This window comes from Pristis pectinata, chromosome 3, assembly GCF_009764475.1.
Source record: "Pristis pectinata isolate sPriPec2 chromosome 3, sPriPec2.1.pri, whole genome shotgun sequence".
NCBI classification, from domain to species: domain Eukaryota; kingdom Metazoa; phylum Chordata; class Chondrichthyes; order Rhinopristiformes; family Pristidae; genus Pristis; species Pristis pectinata.
This window is the reverse complement of record NC_067407.1, coordinates 137,960,082-137,982,845: the sequence shown is the minus strand read 5'-3', so window position 1 is coordinate 137,982,845 and position 22,764 is coordinate 137,960,082. Positions and strand designations below refer to the sequence as shown.

General features: G+C 44.4%; 1 protein-coding gene across 1 annotated transcript in view; it reads right to left on the bottom strand.

Moving 5' to 3' along the window:
* Window positions 1-681: 681 nt before the first annotated feature.
* vta1 (vesicle (multivesicular body) trafficking 1) overlaps window positions 682-22,764 on the bottom strand; it is a 213,190-nt gene continuing 191,107 nt past the window's right edge. The window contains 1 exon segment of the mRNA XM_052012390.1: window positions 682-2,059. Within this exon segment, the coding sequence (XP_051868350.1) occupies window positions 1,914-2,059 (146 nt within the window). The 3' untranslated portion in view covers window positions 682-1,913.

Below are 22,764 nucleotides of genomic sequence, written 5' to 3'. Positions count from 1 at the left end.
TAGGAGGAAGAGCGCATTATGATGAGGACACTGATTTTGCAACAGGACAGAGATAGATTGAGTGATTGGACAAAAACCTGGCAAATGGAGTTTAATGTGGGGAAGTGCAAGGTTATGCACTTTGGTGGGAGGAATCAAAAGGCGGATTATTGTTTAAAAGGTGATAGACTGCAAATGACTGAAGTTCAGAGGGGTCTAGGTATTCTAGCGCCTGTGTAAAAAAACCTGCCCCGTACATCTCCTTTGAATTTACCCCCTCTCACCTTAAATGCATGCCCTCTGGTATTAGACAATTCAATCCCAGTGAGTTCCAAGTATGCTATCCAAAATAGCATGAAATATTTTGTCAGATGGTATAACGGAAAGACAGGTAAATACAAGATGGAATGAGATTCCCTTGGTAGGAGAGTCTAGATTATACAAATAGTCTCACAATGTCCAGATGAAGTCTCGACCAGAAACGTCAACTGTCCACTTCCCTCTACAGATGCTGCCTGACTCACTGAGTTCTTTCAGCATTTTGTCTTTAGCTCCAGATTTTAGCATCTGCAGTCTCTTGTGTCTATTGGTGCTGATTAAAGAAGAAATCCTCCTGCACACCAGCTGGTGAATCTACTGTATAAGCACACTACAGACGACAAGCGAGTTCCCCAATGCAAGTCAGCACAGGACAATGACAGATCATACAGACATACTTTATTTATCTTGTAGTTTGATCAGTACAAGGAACCAAAGGTGCCATGTGGGAGTGCTTCACGTCAATTGCAAATCAGGCCTAGGGGATGCTGTTGACCATAGGGGAAAGGATGGATTCACTAATGATGCAATTTAGTTCTCTTGCCATCCTCCCAAATAATAAATGACGCTTTAATCAGTACTGTTTTGTTATGCAAGGCCAAATTAAGAACAATTATGCCGTGTTAAGGTTGTTGCATAATATGTTGACTCGATGTTTCGGTTTCAGGCTTATTTAAATGTGTAAATAATTAAAGATCAGTAATTTTAGATGTTTGGTTAAGCCACACATGCACACACATCCAGTGCAATATGCCTCACCTCATCCCAGAGAAGAAACAGACGAACAAAGAATTTATCACAAGACATAAAGTTAACAATACTCATCCATGCATACTGAACATCTCTTCTGGCAACTGGTTATATTAAAGTTTAGAGCTGGATTATTCCTCTGAATGGATATTTTAGATTGGACATTCATTGAGACTTTGGGAGTATCAAACTTGTGGCTCCAGGAAGTTTGGTTGAAAGTGGATGTAATGTCTGAGATATGTCTCTACAGCCATTGTATTCCATTTAGGACCCCTTGCAAGCACGTAGCTGGATCAACTCAGCCATGCGGGCACTTTGCTTGACTTGAGGAGGTGGCCGTTTGGTGTGCTTGTAACCAAGGAAGACAAAAGACCTCTGCAGCCTGGCGGTAGTCAGACCTGCACAACACATGGCCAAGAGTCTAAGCACACCTGTCGAGGGGTGGATGGGTTTGGTTTACAAGCTGCTGTATAAGGATGTGGAGAATGTTACACATCTGACTACCTGGGTGTCACTTAATGGAACACAATTGTTAAAATATCCATTTACAGGGGAGTTACCTCACTAAGAAAGCAGCAGACTTGAAGAACTCAACGCACGTTTCTTTAGCATTATTATTACGTGAGCCCTTTCCTTTCAAACAATATTAAAACCAAGCTCTTAATAGTCACACCTGGTGCCCAAAGCCCATTCCTTCCTTCTAGATCAGAAATACGAACACAGTCTTTAGACCAAAGTGAGAGGGGTTGCCGAAGAGGTTACAACAGGCCTCTTTGTTATGGGACACAGATTGGAGCTGGGCACTCATCAGTTGTTCAGGTCAGTGGCGAGGGCATGTCATAGGTAGGTGCTGCAAAGAAGAGGACTCATTCTCTCCCTGTGGTGAGCAACTTGAGGGCCTTCTGAAGGTTCTGCACAGCCGTCCCTACGTCTTCATATTGCAGGGCACTGCCTGCATATTTGCAGTACTTCTGAGCTCTGGCATAGTCTTCTGGGGTCAGGCGCACCTCTCCTGCAGGCAAAATAGGAATTTCTAGTCAGTAGGTCGAGAGATTTCTAAATAGAATAATTATTAATTCTGTCAACATATAAATGGAAACATAACTGGTCACTTCAGTCTACAAATAAAAGCAGAAATGCTGGAAATACTTAGTAGGCTCAGCATCTATGAAGTTAGAGTTTCAGGTCGATGACCATAAGATATAAGAGCAGAATTAGACCACTCGGCCCATTGAGTCCGCTCCATCATTCAATCTTGGCTGATTTTTTTCAACCCCATTCTCCCCCCTTCTCCCCATAACCCCTAACCAAATCAAGAACCTATCAACTGCTGCCTTAAATACACCCAATGACTCGGTCTCCACAGCCCTCTGTGTCAACGAACTATACAGATTCACCACCCTCTGGCCGAAGAAATTCCTCCCCAGCTCAGTTTTAAAGGGACGTCCCTTTATTGAGGCTGTGCCCTCGGATCCCAGACTCAAATGATGATTAGGATTCTGTTATTATTTCAGATTTCTAGCACCTGCACCGTTTTGCTTTTTTAACATCAGTGTAGGTGGTGCTATGTAAATGCAAGTGCTTATTTGCACGCTGCACTCTAAACTCAAATTTGCTCTCCACTGCGCAGCCACTTCCCATCCTAGTCTGACGCACCACTGAAGCAGATCCATGCTAACACCTGGCCCACTATGACTCTGTTATAAACAGTCTTTAAGAGAGAGAGAGAGCATGGTAAAAAGGCCCTTCGGCCCAGCAAGTCTGTGCTGACCATCAAAAGGCTGTACTTACACTAACCCAACAACACACAAAGCGCTGGGGGAACTCAGCAGATCAGGCAGCATCTATGGAGGGAAATAAACAGTCGACGTTTTGGGTTGAGACCCTTCATCTGGACCTGATCCTGATGAAGGGTCTCGACACAAAATGTCGACTGTTTATTTCCCTCCACATAGATGCTGCCTGACCTGTTGAGTTCATCCAGCGCTTTGTGTGTGTTGCTCCAGATTCCAGCATCTGCAGAATCTTGTGTCTCCTACACTAACCCATTCTATTCCCACCACATTACTGATCAACTCCTCCAACATTTTACCAATGCAATCTCGGGATGTGGGAGGAAACGGGAGCACCCGGAGGAAACCCACACAATCAGAGGAACGTGCAAACATCACACAGGCAGCAGCCAAGGTCAGAATCGAACCCGGGTTTCTGGTGCTGCGCGGTAGCAGCTCTATCAGCCACGCCACTGTGTCATTCAGAAACATCACCTCTGTTTTCTCTAAAGTAGTGGAATCTGAGCTGTGGCTAATCCTCCTGCTCCTGGTTACAGCTTTCCTGTTCATTTTACTAAGATCTCTCAGTTCTAAAACCTCAAGTTATTCATAGGGTCGTATAGCACGGAAACAGGCTCTTCATCCCAACTCACCTAGGCCGATCAAGATGCCCATCTAAGCTCGTCCCATTTGACCCATTTCCCTCTAAACCTTTCCCATCCATATTCCAGATGTCTTTTAAATGTTGTTATTGTACCTGCCTCAACCACTTCAGCTCGGTCCATATACGCACCATCCTCTGTGTGAAAATGTTGCCTCCCTCAGGTTCCTATTAAATCTCTCCACTCTCACCCTAAACCTATGCCCTCGAGTTTTGGACTCCCCTACCTGGGTAAAAGACTGTGGCCATCCATCGTATCTATATCCTTCATGATTTTATAAACCTCTATCAGGTCACCCATCAATCTCCCATGCTCCAGGGGAAAAAATCCTTAGCCAATCCAGCCTCTCCTCATAACTCAAATCCTCCGGTCCCGGTAATAGCCTCGTCAATCTTTTTTGTACCCTTTCCAGTTTATTACCTTCCAGTCACCTGGTTCCTGTATCAAGTGTCACTGAGCTCAGATATTTGAGCACAAACATTTGGGCTGTCATTCCAAGGCATTACTAAAGGGGTCTTGCTTTGTCACAGATGCCTAGATGAGAAGTTAAACTGCAGTTTTGTCTGCTCTCAGGTGAATGAAGTAGCTGCACAGAGTAGTGGACTCTGGCCAATACATCACGGGCACATCCCTCCCCACCATCGGTAGTATCTACGAGGCGCTGCCTCAAGAAGGCAACATCCATCATCAGAGATCTGCACCATCCAGGCCATGCCATCTTCTCGCAGCTCCCATCGGGCAGGAGGTACAGAAGCCTGAAGTCCCACACCACCAGGTTCAAGAACAGCTACTTCCCTTCAACCGTTCGGTTCTTGAACCAACCTGCACAACCCTAATGACTACCTCAAGTATAGCAACACTATGACCACTTTGCACTACAATGGACTTTTATTTTTGTTCTAATTGTGTTGTTTCTTGTATAACTATGTATAATTTATGTTAATTTGTTTTGTTTTGCGAATGTTGTGTATCTGATGCTCTGTGCCTGTGATGCTGCTGCAAGTAAGTTTTTCATTGCACCTGTGCACACATGGACTTGTGCAGATGACAATAAACTCGACTTTGAAACTGCAGGCTCATCTGCTCTCAGGTGAATATAAAAGATCTCAAAAGCACTGATATGAAGTATTAAATTAACCCTGGTGTTTTGTTCAATACTCAACTTTTGTTATGTTTTGGTCATTATCACATTGCTGTTTATGGAAGCTTGTGAACAGGCTATAAAGCACTTTGAAACTTCCTGAAATGGGTGTGCAAGTCTCTTGGTTGAAAGCTTTAATCAAGACAAAGGTTTAAGCCAGAGATAACTGAGGAATAGAGGACAGGGAAAGGGATGGGGTTCCAGCCTTCAAAATGTGGTTGAGATAAAAAAAAGTTGTCACAGATGCAACACCCAACACTTCCTTCCGTTATTGCCAGCCTGTCTTGGAAATTCTTTACGTTGTCATCGCAAAGCCACAGGATGAAAATGAGCAACGGTAACTCCTTTCATCACAATGCCTGAAAGCAATTACATTTCCGTAACTCAACACTCCTTTGATTTCATGTTTCATCAAAGGTAAATAAATAACGCATTAAATCAAAGGACACAAGCAGATTTATGCCTGGAGTTATCATTACAAAATCGCTTCAACTTCAAATAGTTATTCCAGATTATTAAAGAATTTATCACGTGGGCATTCCTGAAGTCATTAAGCTGAATTTAGTTCGCTTTGGCTGGCAGTTGTGAAACTATTTGGTGGTCAGCCGCTTCCATGGAAGAACATTAAATATAGGAGCAGAAATAGGCTGGATGGTCCTTCAAGCCTGTTCTGTCATTCAGTAAAATCAAGTTTGAGCTGATTTTGGGCTCAGTCCTATGTTCCTGTCTGTTGCACTCTGGAAATTGGAGGTTGAAGGCAAAAAAAAATCTCTCAGTTTTGAATACATTCAGTGATTCAGTGTGCAAAGCTCTCTGTTGGATTAGGGTCCTGACTGTTGTTTTTATTGTGCTTTTCCTTGCAGCTTTAGCTTTCTTTATGCTTGTTTATCTGTTTGTATAACCACCCATTTGTCCGTTAGTAACTTGTAGCTCATTTGGTTCCATACTTCTGTTGTTTCTTTGTCTGCAAAGCTGAGGTGTGATTCAGTCAGTAGCTGTCAAACAGGTTTCTTATCTAAACTAGCCTAGACCAGTTTGCAGTATTAAAGGTAAGCATGTCCTTGGGTTGCTTTGTTACTGTTACATTGCTTCTTTACTTGCCTTGCTTGTTGGTACAGACTAATGCTGTCTGACCTATATTGTGATGAACACCTAATAAAATGGCTGCAACCATTAGATTTGGACAACTTCTGAAGAACCTTCTGGACATCATCTCCAGATCTAAGATCTCCAAAGATTCACATCTCTTTGACAATAGAAATTCTTCATGTGCACCTTAAATGGGCAACCCCATGTTCTAAAACTATGCCTCCTAGTTTTAGATTCCCCACTATTCCTCCCTTAGCAGCTGCCTCACCAAGCTCCCTCTCATCTGTTTGAATAAGACTGCCAGTCCCAGACTTACTTGAATCTACCATAAATAAATCCAACAGGTGCTGAGTGACAGAGGGCAGTGTATCAGTTACTCCCACATTGTTGCTGGACTCTGATGGTGATGGGATTCCCATTATTACACTGGGAATCAGCCTTTCCAACCTCAGCATGGACCAGAGCTCCCCTTCACTTGAATGGGGAATTCCTGGCCTTGTAGAATAGATGGGGAAAAGAAGGTAAGGCCTGTTCAGTTATTGATACTGGTACTCATTTTACCATTTTTGATTTCTTTGCATTTTAATGTTTTGAACTTGATGCATCTTAATTTTAAAATTATTTAACTACAATTTGGTTGCTCATCAGACCTAAATGAAACTGTCAAATCCTCCATACAAAGGCCAGGCTCTATTCCCAGCCTTTCTGCTTGTCAAAGGCTATCGAGGGGTTCTGACAGCAGTGCCTCAGCAGTATGGTGCCTCAGACCTAATGACACCAAGGACATTGCTTCACAACTTAGTTAGGGGTGGGATGATCTACATCTGGCCCAGTTAAGTGAAGTAGGCAGAAAGCTTGGAAAATAGAACTGGACCTCTCTCAATCAGATTCCATTTGCAACTTACTCCTGGGTATCTTACACTACTGTTGTTGGTAGAATCTCAGATGGCGACGAGGAGGCGTACAGGAGTGAGATAAATTGTCTGGTTGGGTGGTGTTGCAACAACAACCTCGCACTCAACATCAGCAAGACCAAGGAATTGATTGTGGACTTCAGGAAGGGGAAGTCGGGAGAACACACACCAATCTTCATTGAGGGGTCAGTAGTGAAAAAGGTGAGCAGCTTCAAGTTCCTGGGTGTCAATGTCGCAAAGGATCTATCCTGGGCCCAACACAATGACGCAATCACAAAGAAGGCACGCCTGTGGCTCTACGTTGTCGGGAGCTTGAGAAGATTCGATATGTCACCAAAGACTCTTGCAAATTTCTATAGATGTACGGTGGACAGCATTCTGACTGGTTGTATTACAGCCTGGTATGGAGGCTCCAATGCACAGGATCACAAGAGGCTGCAGGGAGTTGTAGACCCAGCCAGCTCCATCATGGACACAACCCTCCCCACCATCAAGGACATCTTTAAGAGGCGGTGCCTCAAGAATGCCCTCTTCTCGTTACTACCATCGGGGAGGAGGTACAGGAGCCTGAAGATGCACACTTAATGATTCAGAAACAACTTCTTCCCCTCTGCCATCAGATTTCTGAACGGTCCATGAACACCACCTCATTATTCCTTTTTTTCGGACTATTTATTTATTTAGTCAGTAATTTACAGTAACTTTATGTCTTTGCACTGTACTGCTGCCGCAAAACAACACATTTTACATCATTTAAGTCAGTGATAACAAATCTGATTGTGATTCTCTATTTAACTAGCTGCACTCCTAAATCCATCAGTTAGATTCCAGACTTTCTCCCTTTTATTCTGCATTTGAACCCCCATGATTAGATGGCACTTCCTGCTCTGAATTAGTCCATACACATGAACCTTTAGCTTCATTTTCCAGAGACAGAAGAGACTGCAGACGCTGGAATCTGAAGCAACATCAAAAGCGCTGGAGGAACTCAGCGGGTCAGGTAGCATCTATGGAGGGAAATAGTCGATGCTTCAGGTTGAGACCCTTCACCTGCACCTCGTTTCCCACCTTGTAACTAATTTTCAAAATTATCAAGTTGAGATGTCACAGAAACTTGGCACCAAGTTTGTGCTGGTTCCCAACGGAGTAATCCACTCCTGTTCCCCTGCAGCCCTGAAAATTATATTCTCTCAAGGCGCACATCCAATTCCTTCTAGAAAGCAATAAACAATCTGCCGAGGAACTCAACGGGTTGATCAGCATCTGTGGGAGGAAAGGAAATGTCCATGTTTCAGCTTGAAATCCTGGATCCTTTCGTCCCACAGATGCTGCTCGACCCGTTGAGTTCCTCCAGCAGATTGTTTGTTGCTCCAGGTTCCAGCGTCTGCAATCTCTGGTGTCTCCTTTTAGGAAGCCCCAACTGATTCTGCTTGCACCAACCTCACAGGCAGATCATCACCACTCTCCTTAAGAGTTTTTGCTCACATTCCCATGTCTTGCCCCGGACATTGAACCATCTGCTGATGAGAACAATTTGCTTCTATTTACCCGACCTAAACCTGTCATATCCTGTATTATATCTTTCCTTGACTCTCTTTGCTCCAAAGTGAACACCTCAGCTGAAACTCCTCATCCTTGGAAGCATTCTTGTAAACTGCTTCCACACTTTCTCAGGGAAATTCATAACCATTTAAAAGTGTGATGACCAGTACTGATGCACATTCCTGCTGTGGCCTAACCATTCGCTTGTAAAGGTTTAATCCCACTTCCCTGAATTTGTAATCCAACGCCTCTACTTATGAAGCCAAGGATTTCACAAAGAACGGAAAATAATTTAGTTCCTGAAATGTGCTTTGTCATTCAGTGAGGCTGTGGCTTATCAGGTTGTTGGCCACAACTCAATTTGCTGCCAGATTCCTGGAATTCATGACTTCCTTATTTTCATACACTTTACGAACCAGTCTCTCAACATATCCTGTCACTTTCAAAGACTCACGCACATTCACATCCAGGTTCTTCAGTTCCTGCACAGGCACACTTTGGAATATCCATTGTTCTACACAGAAACCATGTGAACACCTTGCTGAAATTCAAGCCTGCAATTCCCTCTATTATTATAGAGATTTTAATCTATATTAATAATATCCAATATTCCCTGAGTAACACTACAGCCTCCAACATTCCCACTAACCAAATATCTTGATTAGATTCTATTATTGCACATATAGAGTATGCAAGGCTCTTGATTGCATGCTCTTTAGTGTCATAGAGTTATACAGCACGGAAATCAACCCTTCGGCCCAATTCGTCCATGGTGACCGTAATGCCCACCTACACGTGCCTCTTATCCCTCTATGCCTTTCCTATCTATGTACCTGTCCAAATGTCTTTTAAACATTGTAATTGTACCCGCCTCTACAGCTTCCTCTGGAAGCTCGTTCCATGTACCCACCACCCTCCGTGTGGAAAAACTTGCCTCTCATGTGCTTTTTAAATCTTTCCCCTCTCATCTTAACTCTATGCCTTCTAGGTTTAGATTCTCTAACCCTGGGAAAAAGACTGTGGCTGTGCACCTTATCTATTTCCCTCATGCTTTTACGCACAGCTCAACTTCCTTCGCTCGAGGTGTAACCGTCCTAGCCTCTCCTCATAGCTCAAGCCCTCCAGTCCCGGTAACATACCCGTGAATCTTTTCTGCACCTCTCCAGCTTGACGACATCCCTCCAATAGCTGGACGGCCAGAGCTGCACACCATACTCCAAGTGTGGTCTCACCAATGACTTGTACAGTTGTAGCATGACATCCCAACTCCTGTACTCAGTGCCCTGACTGATGAAGGCCAACGTGCCAAATGCCTTCCTCACCACCCTGTCTGCCTTAGTAACATTAGTAAGACATTTGATACGGTCCATCATGGGTTATTATGGGAAGCGAGGGAAGAGATTGCTGCGCCTTTGGCAATGATCTTTGCGTCCTCTCTGGCCACAGGAGTAGTGGCAGATGATTGGAGGGTGGCAAATGTTGGTCCTTTGTTTAAGAAAGGGAGTAGGGATAATCCTGCGAATTACAGACCAGTGCGTCGTACTTCAGTGGTGGGCAAATTACTGGTGAAGATTCTGAGAGACAGGATTTATGGGCATTTAGAGAAGCATAGGCTGATTGGGGACAGTCAGCATGGCTTTGTGAGGGGCAGGTCGTTCCTCACGAGTCTGATTGAATTCTTTGAGGATGAAACAAAACACATTGATGAAGGTTGAGCAGTGGATGTGGTGCATATGGATCTTAGTAAGGCATTTGATAAGGTTCCTCGTGAAAGTCTTATTCAGAAAGTCAGGAGGCATGGGATCTAAGGAAACTTGGCTGTGTGGATTCAGAATTGGCTCGCCCACAGAAGACAGAAGGTAGTGGTAGATGGAGCATATCCTGCCTGGGGGTCAGTGACCAGTGGTGTTCCGCAGGGATCTGTTTTGTGACCCCTGCTCTTTGTGATTTTTATGAATGACTTGGATGAGGATGTGGAAGGGTGGGTTAGTAAGTTTGCTGATGATACAAAGGTTGGTGGTGTTGTGGATAGTGTAGAAGGTTGCTGTAGATTACAAGAGGATATTGATAGAATGCAGAGCTGGGCTGAGAAGTGGCAGATGGAGTTCAACCCGGATAAGTGTGAAGTGATACACTTCAGGAGATCGAACTTGAAGGCAGAATACAAGGTTCATGACAGGATTCTTAGCAGTGTGGAGGAACAGGGGGATCTCGGGGTCCATGTCCATAGATCCCTCCAGGTTGCTGCGCAGGTTGATAGGTTTGTTAAGAAGGTGCATGGAGCGTTGGCCTTCATTAGTTGGGGTATTGAGTTCAAGAGCCGCAAGGTGATGTTGCAGCTCTATAGAACTCTGGTTAGACCACACTTGGGGTACTGTGTTCAGTTTTGGTTGCCTCATTATAGGAAGGATGTGGAAGCTTTAGAGAGGGTGCAAAGGAGATTTACCAGGATGTTGCCTGGATTGGAGAGAATGTCTTATGAGGATAGATTGAGTGAGCTAGGGCTTTTCTCTTTGGAGAGAAGGAGGATGAGAGATGACTTGATAGAGGTGCACAAGATGATAAGAGGCATAGATCGAGTGGACAGTCAGAGACTTTTTCCCAGGGCGACAATGGCTAACACGAGGGGACATAATTTTAAGGTGATTGGAAGAAGGTATACGGGGGATGTCAGGGGTAAGTTTTTTTTAACACAGAGAGTGGCATTAGGGACACTTAAGAGACTCTTAGATAGACACATGAGTGAAAGAGAAATGGGGAGCTACATGGGATGGAAGGGTTAGATAGATCTTAGAGCAGGATAAAATGTCGGCACAACATTGTGGGCCAAAGGGCCTGTACTGTGCTATAGTATTCTATGTTCTATGTTTTAAGTCCACATAGACAACATCTACCGCCCTGCCCTCATCAATCCTCTGTTACTTCTTCAAAAAACTCAATCAGATTCATGAGATATGATTTCTTGTACACAAAGGCATGCTAAATATTCCTAATCAGTCCTTGCCTTTCCAAATGCAGGCAGCTCTGGTCCCTCAGAATCCCCTCCAGTAACTTTCCCATCACTGACGTTAGGCTCAACTGTCTGTAGTTACCTGGCTTGTCCTTGCAACCGCTCTTGAATAAAGACACAACATTAGCCATCCTCGAGTCCTCTGGTACCTCACCCTTGGCTACAGATGATGCAAACATCTCTGACAGGACCCCTGCAAATCCTTCCCTAGCTTCCCGCAATGTCCTACGACACACTTGATCAGGCCCTGGGGATTTATCCACCTTAATGTGCCTTAACACTGCCAGCACCTCTACTTTTGGAATGTGGATTGTGTTCCAATCACCATTTATTTCCCTTAATTCCTTAGCCTCCATGACCAACCTCCTTCTCCTGCAGCTAACTCCCAGACATGTACTATTCTTCCTTTTTTGAGCACCTGAAGCCCTTTACAAAGTTATTTCAAGCTCTCCCTTTTCGATTTATTTCCACAGATTTTCCATCCCGTACAAGTTTCGCAAACCTTCTCGGCAATCCACCTGGCAGGTCTGCTCGTCCACTGGCTGTCAACTGCAAACACGCAACTTGAATTAACCTTCACCTCTTCTGTTCTTGCTTTCCCCAGTCGTGCAAAAGAAGAATCCTTCCCTGAACTGTGTTTAAAATTTCCAGTGTTTTTTTGATACTGAGCCCTTTCATTTCTGGCAGGTACGCAGGACAAAAACCTGGACTCGGGCTTGGAAATATAGTGAGCTGTCAGTTCCAGTAAGCAAGCAAACAACCTCAATATACCTTGCTGGAAATACAGATTAATGCTTTGATTCACCTAATACTTAAATATTTTTTAAAAAATGAACCCGATACTCTCTCCAGTGTCTGAAAGAACTTAACACGAAATATTTAGTGCAGCTAACTCTCAGGCATGTATTATTCTTGCTTTTTTGAGCATCTTCCTAACTCCTTAGGAATTGGGGGAAATAAATAGTGATTGGAACATAATCCACATTACAATTTTAAAATACAGTTTTACCAAGCATTTCATACTGGTTCATGAGGAGTTTGACACAGCACGTCACGGATGTCCTGAATGTGCCAAAGCGTCACCAATGGAGAGGGTCAATGAAAGTGAAGACCCGTCCAGGCAGGCATTTCACTGGTCTGAATGAGGGCAGTCACGTACATCCCTAAGAAACAAACAGCAATTTGGTCTCACTTGGCTTTCTGCCTTGAAGTACACTGCCCTGCAGAACCAGAATCAGATTTATTATCACTGACTTAAATGACGTGAAATCTGTTGTTTTGTGGCAGCCGTACAGTGCAAAGTTACTGTACATTACAAACATAAATAGTGCAAAAAATAAAAGGGACTAATGAGGTAGTTCATGGACCGTTCATGTCTGAAGGCAGTGCAGAAGCTGTTCCTAAATCATTGAGTGTGGGTCTTCAGGCTCCTGCACCTCCTCTCTGATGGTAGTAATGAGAAGAGAGCATGTCCCAGATGGTGAGGGTCCTCAGTGACGGATGCTGCCTTCTTGAGACACCGCCTCTTGAAGACGTCCTCGATGGTGGGGAGGGTTGTGCCCGTGATGGAGCTGGCTGAGTCTACAACCCTCTGGAGCCTCTTGTGATCCTGTGCATTGGAGCCTCCATACCAGGCCGTGATGCAACCAGCCAGAATGCTCTCCACCGTACATCTGTAGAAATTTGTAAGATCTTTGGTGACGTACCGAATCTCTTCAAACCCCTAATGAAGTAGAGCCACTGGCGTGCCTTCTTCGTGATTGCATCAATATGTTGGGTCTAGGATAGCTGCTCCGAGATGTTGATACCCAGGAACGTCCATAGTACGGCACAGAAACAATCCGCTCAGCCCAGCTTTTGGTCCGACGTACATGCCAATCTTTCTGCCTATCTATCCCATTTGCCTGCGTTAGGTCCGTATTCTGTGCCTTGCCTATCCAAGTGCCTGGCTGAATGCCTCTTTGTACCTGATTCCACCACTGGCAGTGAATTCCAGATATCAACGACTCTCTGTGAAAACTATTCCCCCCAGATCCTCTTGAAAACTCCTTCCTCACACTGATACCCCCTTGTTTTTGACACCCTACCATGGGATGTTTAATTTATGTTTTTCTTGTGAATGTTGTGTATCTGATGCTATGTGCCTGTGATGCTGCTGCAAGCAAGCTTCTTGTTGCACCTGCGCAGACAATGCACTTGTGCAATACAATGGCAATAAACTCGAGAAAGATTCTGACTATCTACCCTAACTATGTCTCTTATAATCTTATATATCTCTATCAGGTCACCCTCAGCCTCCTTTGCTCCAGGGAAAACAAGCCCAACATTAATTGAAGTCCTCCAATCCAAGCAATATCTTGGTGAATCTCCCCTGCACTCTCTCCAACACAACCACATCTTTTCTATTGTTATAGAACACAGAATCATAGAACAGTACAGCACAATACAGGCCCTTTGGCCCACAATGTTCTGCCAACCTTTAAACCTCACCTAAGACTATCTAAACCCTTCCTCCCACATTTCCCTCTATTTTAAATTCCTCCATATGCTTATCTAGCAATCTCCTGAATTTGACCAATGTACTTGCCTCCACCACCGCCCCAGGCAGCGCATTCCATGCCCCAACCACTCTCTGGGTAAAAAACCTTCCTCTGATATCTCCCCTGAACTTCCCACCCATTACTTTAAAGCCATGCTCTCGTGTATTGAGCACTGGTGCCCTGGGAAAGAGGCACTGGCTGTCCACTCTACCTATTCCTCTTAATATTTTGTACACCTCTATCATGTCTCCTCTCATCCTCCTCTCCAAAGAGTAAAGCCCTAGCTCCCTTAGTCTCTCCTCATAATGCATACTCTCTAAACCAGGCAGCATCCTAGTAAATCTCCTCTGCACCCTTTCCAATGCTTCCACATCCTTCCTATAATGAGGCGACCAGAACTGGACACGTTATCCTTTCCTTGATCTGGATGGAAGGTGATTTTGACCATTAAAGATGGCAAGGCTTTAATACAAAATATATTCCCTCTCTGACAACTGTTATATGTTAAAGAGTAATACAGCATGGAACAGGTCCATCGGCCCAACTCGTCCATGCCAACCACGGTGCCCACCAAGCTAGGTAGCAGCCATTAAAGGGAAACAATTTTAGCAGGACGTTCACCCACAAAATGCTGGAGGAACTCAGCAGTTCATGCAGCATCTATGGAGGGAAGTAAACAGTTGACAACAGTTGAGAGGTGACTTGATAGAGGTGTACAAGATGTACATAGATCGAGTGGACAGTCAGAGACTTTTTCCCAGGGTGAAAATGACTAACCTGAGAGAGCATAATTTTAAAGTGATTGGAGGAAAGCATAAGGGGGATGTCAGGGGTAAGTTTTTTTCACACAGAGAGTGATGGGTGCGTGGGACGCACTGCCGGCTGAGGTTGTGGGGGCAGATACATTAGTGACATTTAAGAGACTCTCAGATAGACACATGAATGATAGAGAAATGGAGGGCTATGTGGGAGGGAAGGGTTAGATAGATCTTAGAGCAGGATAAAATATCGGCACAACATTGTGGACCGAAGGGCCTGTACTGTGCTGTAATGTTCTATTTCGGGTTGAGACCCTTCATCAGGACTGTAAAGGAAGAGGGCAGAAGAGGTCGGGGGAGGAGCTCAAGCTGGCAGGTGATAGGTGAGTCCAGGTGAGAGAGGGAAGATAGGTGGGTGGGCGAGGGGGATGAAAGGGAGAGATGCAAGAAGCTGAGAGGTGATATGTAGAAGCAGCAAAGGGCTGAAGAAGAAGGAATTTGACAGGAGAGTGCAGTAGATCATGGAATAAAGGGAAGGAGGTGGGGAATGGATGGGCAGGTCATGAGGGTGGGGGAGGAGAAACAGAAGGGGTGAGGTAGCCTCAGGAATGAGGGGAGATGGGGGGGGGGGAGACAAAAAGGAAAATAAAAGGGGGGGGGGGGTAGGAAGAGGGGAGGAGTTACTGGAAGTTAGAGAAATCAACGTTGAGGCAGTCAGGTTGGAGACTCCCAAGGCGGAATGTGAGGTGTTGTTCCTCCAACCTACATCTGGCCTTAATGTGGCAGTAGAGAAGGCCATGGATAGACATGTCAGCATGGGAGTGGGATGTGGAATTGAAATGGATGGCCACTGGGATATCCTCGCCTTTGCGGCAAATGGAGCGAAGGTGCTCGACGAAGCCATCTGCAGAATCTCTTGTGTTTACCAGGATGCTGCCTGGACTGGGGAGTATTAGGTATAAGGAGAGATTGGATGAACTTGTATCGTTTTCTCTGGAGCATCGGAGGCTGAGGGGAGACCTGATAGAAGTTTATAAAATTACAAGCGACATAGATAGGGTAGATAGTCAGAGATTTTTCTGCCCCAGGATGGAAATATCAAATATTAGAGGCGATAGTTTTAATGAGGGGGAAAGTTTAAGAGATCTGCAAGGCAAATTTCTTTTGCACAGAGAGTGGTGGGTGCCTGGAGCATGGTGCCAGGGGAAGTGGTGGAAGTAGATACAACAGCAACATTTAAGAGGCATTTAGACCGACACATGAACAGGCAGGGAATGGAGGGGTGTGGACCATATGCAGGCAGATGGGACTAATTTGGATTGGTATCATGGTCGGCACAGATATCGTGGGCTGAAGGGCCTGTTCCTGTGCTGTACTGCTCTATGTTGTTAATTTTGAACGCATTCATAGATTTGCCACTTCATTGAGAATGTTATTTGGTGGCTCCTCCACCTTTCCCCTCCACATTTTTATTCTCTTTGGGGCTGTCCCCAACTCACTCCCGACACACAGACAGGCAAGGTTTCGGCCTTCACACTTACAATGACAAATGGCTTTTCATAAACTGCTGTCATGTGCACTATGTTGTGGCAATGACCACAGAACAGCCAGAAAGGAACCATTAGCAACTGGGAACTGGAATGAACTTTAGTCAAGAACCCTAGACTGAGGATTTTGCAACAAGAGATTTAAAACTAGATACTGGCAGGAGTGGGCGAGAGCAGAGAAGGGTTTGGAGGGGAGGTGGGGGAGGGTGGGGGGGGGATTGATATTTTTGGACAATAGTTGTTTTATGCAGCTACTTGGTGATGTTCCAAAGTACACATAATTGAGTCTATTGTAATAAATAAGTGATATGAAACATTTAGGTGACTCAAACTTCTTATTCATTTCTTACAAACTACTGCAGTTCTGCCGTGGTCTACAGAACAAAAACAGCAAACTGCTTGAACAAGGAACCTCCATTATTGAAAGGAAATGTTTCCAAAGAAGCATTTACCAAAGCCCTCAGCCCACTGACCGACACCAACTCAATGTTAAAACTCTGACTCTTGTTATCAGCCCTCTATTGCCTCTCCTCCTCCCTCAGCCTCAAATGCCCTGCAGGATCTTGTGTTCCTTCAGCATGACTTTTGGTGCATCTCATTCTCCTTGTAGGCAGCCCTGCTTTCAGCTGTCGAGGCCGGGCTCAGGACTTTCCTCCTTAAATCTGCCCACCTCCTTAAAACTGACCTCTTAGAGCACATATTTGTATCAAGAACTAGAGGGCATTGGTTTAAGCTGAGAGAGGAAAGATTTAATAGGAACTTGTGGGGCAACTTTATTTTTTACACAAAGGGTTGTATGTCTGTGGAATGATCCGCTAGATAAGGTATCTTTATTAGTCACATGTACATCAAAACACACAGCGAAATGCATCTCTTGAGTAGTGTTCTGGGGGCAGCCCGCAAGTGTCGCCATGTTTCTGGCGCCAACATAGTGTGCCCACAACTTCCTAACCTGTACGCCTTTGAAATGTGGGAGGAAACCAGAGCATCCAGAAGAAACCCTCACAGACACGGGGAGAACATACAAACTCCTTACAGGTAGCAGCCAGAATGGAACCCGGGTTGCTGGCAATGTAAAGTGTTACGCTAACTGCTACACTACTGTCCTGCTGAGGAAATGGTCGAGGCAGATACAATAACAACTTTTAAAAGACAGTTGGACAGGACAGGGATACCAAAGGTTTAGAAGGTTAGGGTCATTCTCTCTTCTCTCCTCTTCCATCAGGTAGAAGATACAGGAGCCTGAGGGTACGTACCACCAGTCTTAAGGACAGCTTCTACCCCACTGTAATAAGACTATTGAACGGTTCCCTTATACAATGAGGTGGACTATAACCTCACGATCTACCTTATTGCACTGCACTTTCTCTGTAGCTGTGACACTTTACTCTGTACTGTTATTGTTTTTATCTGTATTACATCAATGTACTCTGTACTAACTCAATGTAACTGCACTGTGTAATGAATTGACCTGTACGATCGGTATGCAAGACAAGTTTTTCACTGTACCTTGGTATAAGTTACAATAATAAATCGATACCAATACCAAAATACTGGCAAATGGGACTAGCTTGGATGGGACATCTTGGTCGGCATGGACCAGTTAGGCCGAAGGGCCTGTTTCTGTGCTGGATATGACTCTATGATTCCGCTTGGTCCAATATCTCCTCTGGCTTAAGTCCATTTTTCTCTGAATGCTTCTGTAAATACGATTCCTATGCCATATGAATGTGAGCAGCTAATGTTGTTGAATTACTGCAGAAGGGCTGCATTTGCCCACTGGTTGCAGACTATATGACAGAGAGGAAACTTTGAAGCAGGTAATTAGGACTCAATGTCATGATTATACTTGTCATGGAACCTTTATCTATTCACTGCACTCATTCTCAAAGCTTCCTTGAAGAAAATCCACTTCCTCACCAACTCCCTGGAGTCTCTGACCCATGACTGCTCAAAGTGCAGCAGCAGCATAGAGTCATAGAGCAAGACAGCAGGGATACAGGCCGTTCAGCCCAACCAGTCCATGCCGACCACAGTGCCCACCCAGCTTGTCCCAATTTCCTGCGTTCGGCCCATATTCCTCTAAGCCCCACCCCTCCGTGTACCTATCCAAGTGCTTCTTATATGATAGTATTGTTCCTGCCTCAACCACTTCCTCTGGCAGCTTGTAACATATACTTGAATAAGTTGCCCCTCAGGTCCTTTTTAAATCTTACCCCTCTCACCCTAAACCTCTGCCCCCTAGTTTTGGACTCCCCTACCCTGGGGAAAAGACTGTTACCGTCCACCTTATCTATGCCTCTCAACTTTAAACACTTTTATAAGGTCGCCCCTCATTCTCCTGCATTCTAAGGAATAAAGACCCAGCCTGGCCAACCTCTCCCTGTAACTCAGACCCTCGAGTCCTGGCAACACCTTTGTAAATCTTCTCTGCACTCTTTCCAGTTTAACCACGTCTTTTCTATAAAAGGGCCACCAAAACTGTACACAGTGCTCCAAGTGCGGCCTCACCAACGACTTATACAACTGCAACATAATGTCCCAACTATACTCAAAGCATTTGGATGGTGTTGGGAACTTTGCGGCTGTGCAGATGGAATCCCCGCGAAAGTGGCAGAAGGAGTGCACCCCTTATAAACTATCCATCCAGCCCAATGGCCACCACCTGCTTCACCTGTGTCTGTGGTCTATGAGTCTGTAGTACCTATGCCGGCTTCATCAGCCACCTCACAAGAACAGAGTGGATGCAAGTCATTCGTGATCCAGAGGGCTTGGTCAGATAAATACAATTATGGGTATAGCTTTAGAGACTAGGAACCCTGAACCATCAGATTTTTTTTGCATTATCTTTCTTTGTCTGTCTTGTTACTGTGTACTGATAAAAAGATACGAGAACTAGAGATGATGTTTGCGACAGCATTCTTCAAAACCTCTCTACTGACGAACTACTTTTTAAAATAGTTGGCTGAAATTAAAGAACCGAAAGCAGAAGCTTCCTGATTCAATGTAGTCAATGAAAGGTTGGCATTGCCAATCTGAATGAATGAGTGTACTTCAAAAGAGGGGTGGAGGTTGGTACCGAGGGAAAGGAACCAAACACACTTTCTGTCGTATGACATCTGGTGAAATTGTTTTTTGTAAACTTCTATTTCTGGATTCCACGGAGGAATGTCAAGAACCAGTGAATAGGCCTTTGTTCTTAATCTACTCCTATCCTTCACTGACTGGCTGGTGGGAAGAACAGCTGTGTCCTCTAGACTGCTGAAACATGTGACCCTGGACTTTACAACTCAACGGTTTCCCTTGCTGTGCCTTCTCGCGAGTGAAGGTCAGGGGCAACACTTGCCGATCTTTCAGCCCTTGGAAAAACTCAAACCCAATTCTTCCTGAATGGATGGCTTTCTCTTGCCTGGAAGGCAAGTATACACTGCAACTGATCCTCAATCCTGAACGGGACTGGATGCAGACAGCAGATTCCGAAAGCCAAGACTGTCACATGGAAGACTGAAAATAAGGGAAATTTTTCTCATGGAGAAATGGCTCCAGTAAACAGCTGATGTTACAGGGTACCAACAACTGCCACCCCCCCACCAATATGGTTATAGAACATAGAACAATACAGCACTGGACAGGCCATTCAGCCCATGATGTTGTGTTGATCTTGATGCCAACTTATACTAAATGTTCTCCTCCTGTGTATCATCTATATCCCTCCATTCCCTTCATATTCATGTGTCTGAAAGCCTCTTAAACTCTACCAAACTGCCTGCTTCCACTACTACCCCTGGTAACCCATTCCAGGCACCTACCACGCTTTGCGTGAAAAAACTTGCCCCTTATGTCACCTTTAAATGCTCCCCCCCACCCCCCACCAACCTTAAAATTCTGTCCTTTGGTGTTTGACATTTCTACCCTGGAGAAAAGATTCTGACTGTCTACCCTATCTATGCCTCTCATAATTTTAAAAACCTCTGTCAGGTCTCCCCTCAGCCTCCGACGCTCAAGAGAGAACAATCCAAGTTTGTTCTTGTAGCTCATTCCCTCATCTCATAGTCATAGAACACTACACCACAGAAATGGGCCCTTCGGCCCATCTAGTCCATGCTGACCTGATCTTCTGCCTAGTCCCATCTACCTGCATCTGGACCACATCCCTCCAAATCCCTCCCATCCATGTATCTATCCAAACCTCTCCTGTTACAATTGAACCCACATCTACCACTTCTGCTGGCAGCTCGTTCCACACTCGCACCACCCTATCTATTTCCCTTGTAATTTTGTTTATAAGATCTCCCTCATACTCCTGCGCTCCAGGTAATAAAATACTAACCTATTCAATCTTTCCCTGTAACTCAGGTCCTCAAGTCCCAGCAACAGACTTGTAAATTTCCTTTGCACTCTTTCAAGCTTATTGATATTTTTCCTGTAGGTAGGTGACCAGAACTGTACACAATACTCCAAATTCGGCCTCACCAGTGTCTTGTACAGCTTCAACATAACATCCCAACTCCTGTACTCAATGCCCTGATTTATGAAGGCCAAAGTGCCAAAAGCTCTCTTTATGACCCTATCTACTCGTGCACCATTTTCAAGGAACTATGGATCTGTATTCCCAGGTCCCTTTGTTCTACCGCACACCTCAGAGCCCTGCCATTCACTCTGTAAGTCCTACCCTGGTTTGTCCTCCCAAAGTGCATCACCTCACACTTGTCTGCATTAAATTCCATCAGCCATTTTTCAGCCCATTTTCCTAGCTGGTCAAGGTCACGCTGCAAGCTTTGATAGCCTTCCTCGCTATCCACTACACCCCCAATCTTGGTGTCATCCGTAAATTTGCTGATCCAGTTTATCACATTATCATCTAAATCATTAATATAGGTGCTAAACAACAACGGACCCAGCACCGATCCCTGCAGCACACCACAAGTCACAGGCCTCCAGTCAGAGAGACAACCATCTACTACCACTTTTTGGCTTCTCCCGCTCAGTCAATGTTGAATCCAATTGGCTACCTCATCCTGAATGCCAAGCGACTTAACCTTCTGAAGTAGCCTCCCATGTGGGACTTTGCCAAAGGCCTTGCTAAAGTCCATGTCTGGAAAATGTTTGCTTGTCCGGGAAAAACAGAGTTAAGATACCTCGTAAAAGCAAATAACTCCTGTAATTTTCCTGACAAGCTGAATGTTTGGAAGGAGCTATTTTAATTGACCCCTCTATCCTATACCATTCCAACAAAACTCAGCCTAAGCTCGAAGAAGATCACCTCATCTTGCACCTAGCTACGTCACAGCCTTCTGGAATTCAAAAATGTCAAACAACTACCATTCCAATATTTTTATTCCAGATTTCCAGCATTTTTTCTTTGTTAAGTTTGGATTATCATTCTGCTTTTGTCAGTTTGCACTGCTTTTCTTCCTTAGAATCACAAAAAGTTTATGACTTTGAAAGACATTTGGTGGTTGAAAAGCAGCGACCCAATCTAATCCTTCCTGCCTTTGCCCTATCACAGACTTTTCCTTTGACTCTCCCCTCTTTCTCTACATTTTAAAACCCATTCTTCTCTAACTTTTCCCAGCTCTGATAAAACACCTTTGACATGAAGTGTTAAACCTGCTCCCCTCTCTCCACAGATACTGCCCAATTTTCTTGAGTATTCCTAGCATTTACTATAAGAAATTGGGTAACTTGCTGCACTGATTGAAACCCACAGCATTTGCCTTGACTGTGATTATTTTTGTTTCTCCAAGCAATAATCTTCACAGGGTTCATTTCCTCCACACTTAGGTGCATCTGTTTTCTATTGGACTGGTTTTCAGTAAATGCAACAGTTGGCATAGTGTTCATTTAAGGTGCTGATATTTCCATTTAATAAGGTCCCTGGGGCACCAGTTGCCTGACTGACCTCCATCCAGATTGAGGTGACTCTGAAAAATCACAGCCTCTAAAGGGAATAGAGAAAGAAACTGTGTAGGGAGTAGAGTTAATTATGCATATTAAAATATGACACTGGCACGGAAACTGATGACATTGATCAAGAGAGAACTGTATGGACAATATGTAACCCTCACAGGGGGAAAATATGAAACTCATGTGAAGAAATCTTGCCATGGAATTATAATGTGATGAAATGAAAGCAGATGTATAAGGAACAGAACAATTTTTTGGTTGGGTTCTTGCTTATGTGATGCAAGGAAGGTTGGAGGTAATTACACATGAACCTGTGACCCAAGAAATCATTGTGGCTGTCAGCATAAAAAAAATCAGAAGTTCTTTACATTTGCTGCCACGTACAACCCCCTCACCTCCAAAATAAAACACTATTTCAGCAGATGGTGTTCAATTTTAGCAGGAAAAAATCCCAGGTTATTAAAAAAAAATCTCTTTGACAATCAGAAGTTACTAAAGTAAAAAGTGCAAGTCATTTTGACAGGCTTTGGGTTATTTGTCGGTGATACTGAACTTGGTGACTTGGTAATGTTAGTAAGTTGACTGTGTGCATGGATGGTGAAGATGGAAGACTGCTATAGTGTAAGGGTTCCTGGGGTACACCAACCTCAGCAAGCCCTGTAGCAGATTTAGCTCGTTCAGTGAATCAAGTTCAGAGCTATTCAAGACCAAATGGATTACAGAAGGCAATATCTTTGCTGGACATGAGTAGGGAAGGATCAGGGAGCAAGTATGAGGAGTTCGATTGATTTCTGCTCCAAGTAAGCAGTTTTTCAATATTTTCTCACAAATAACA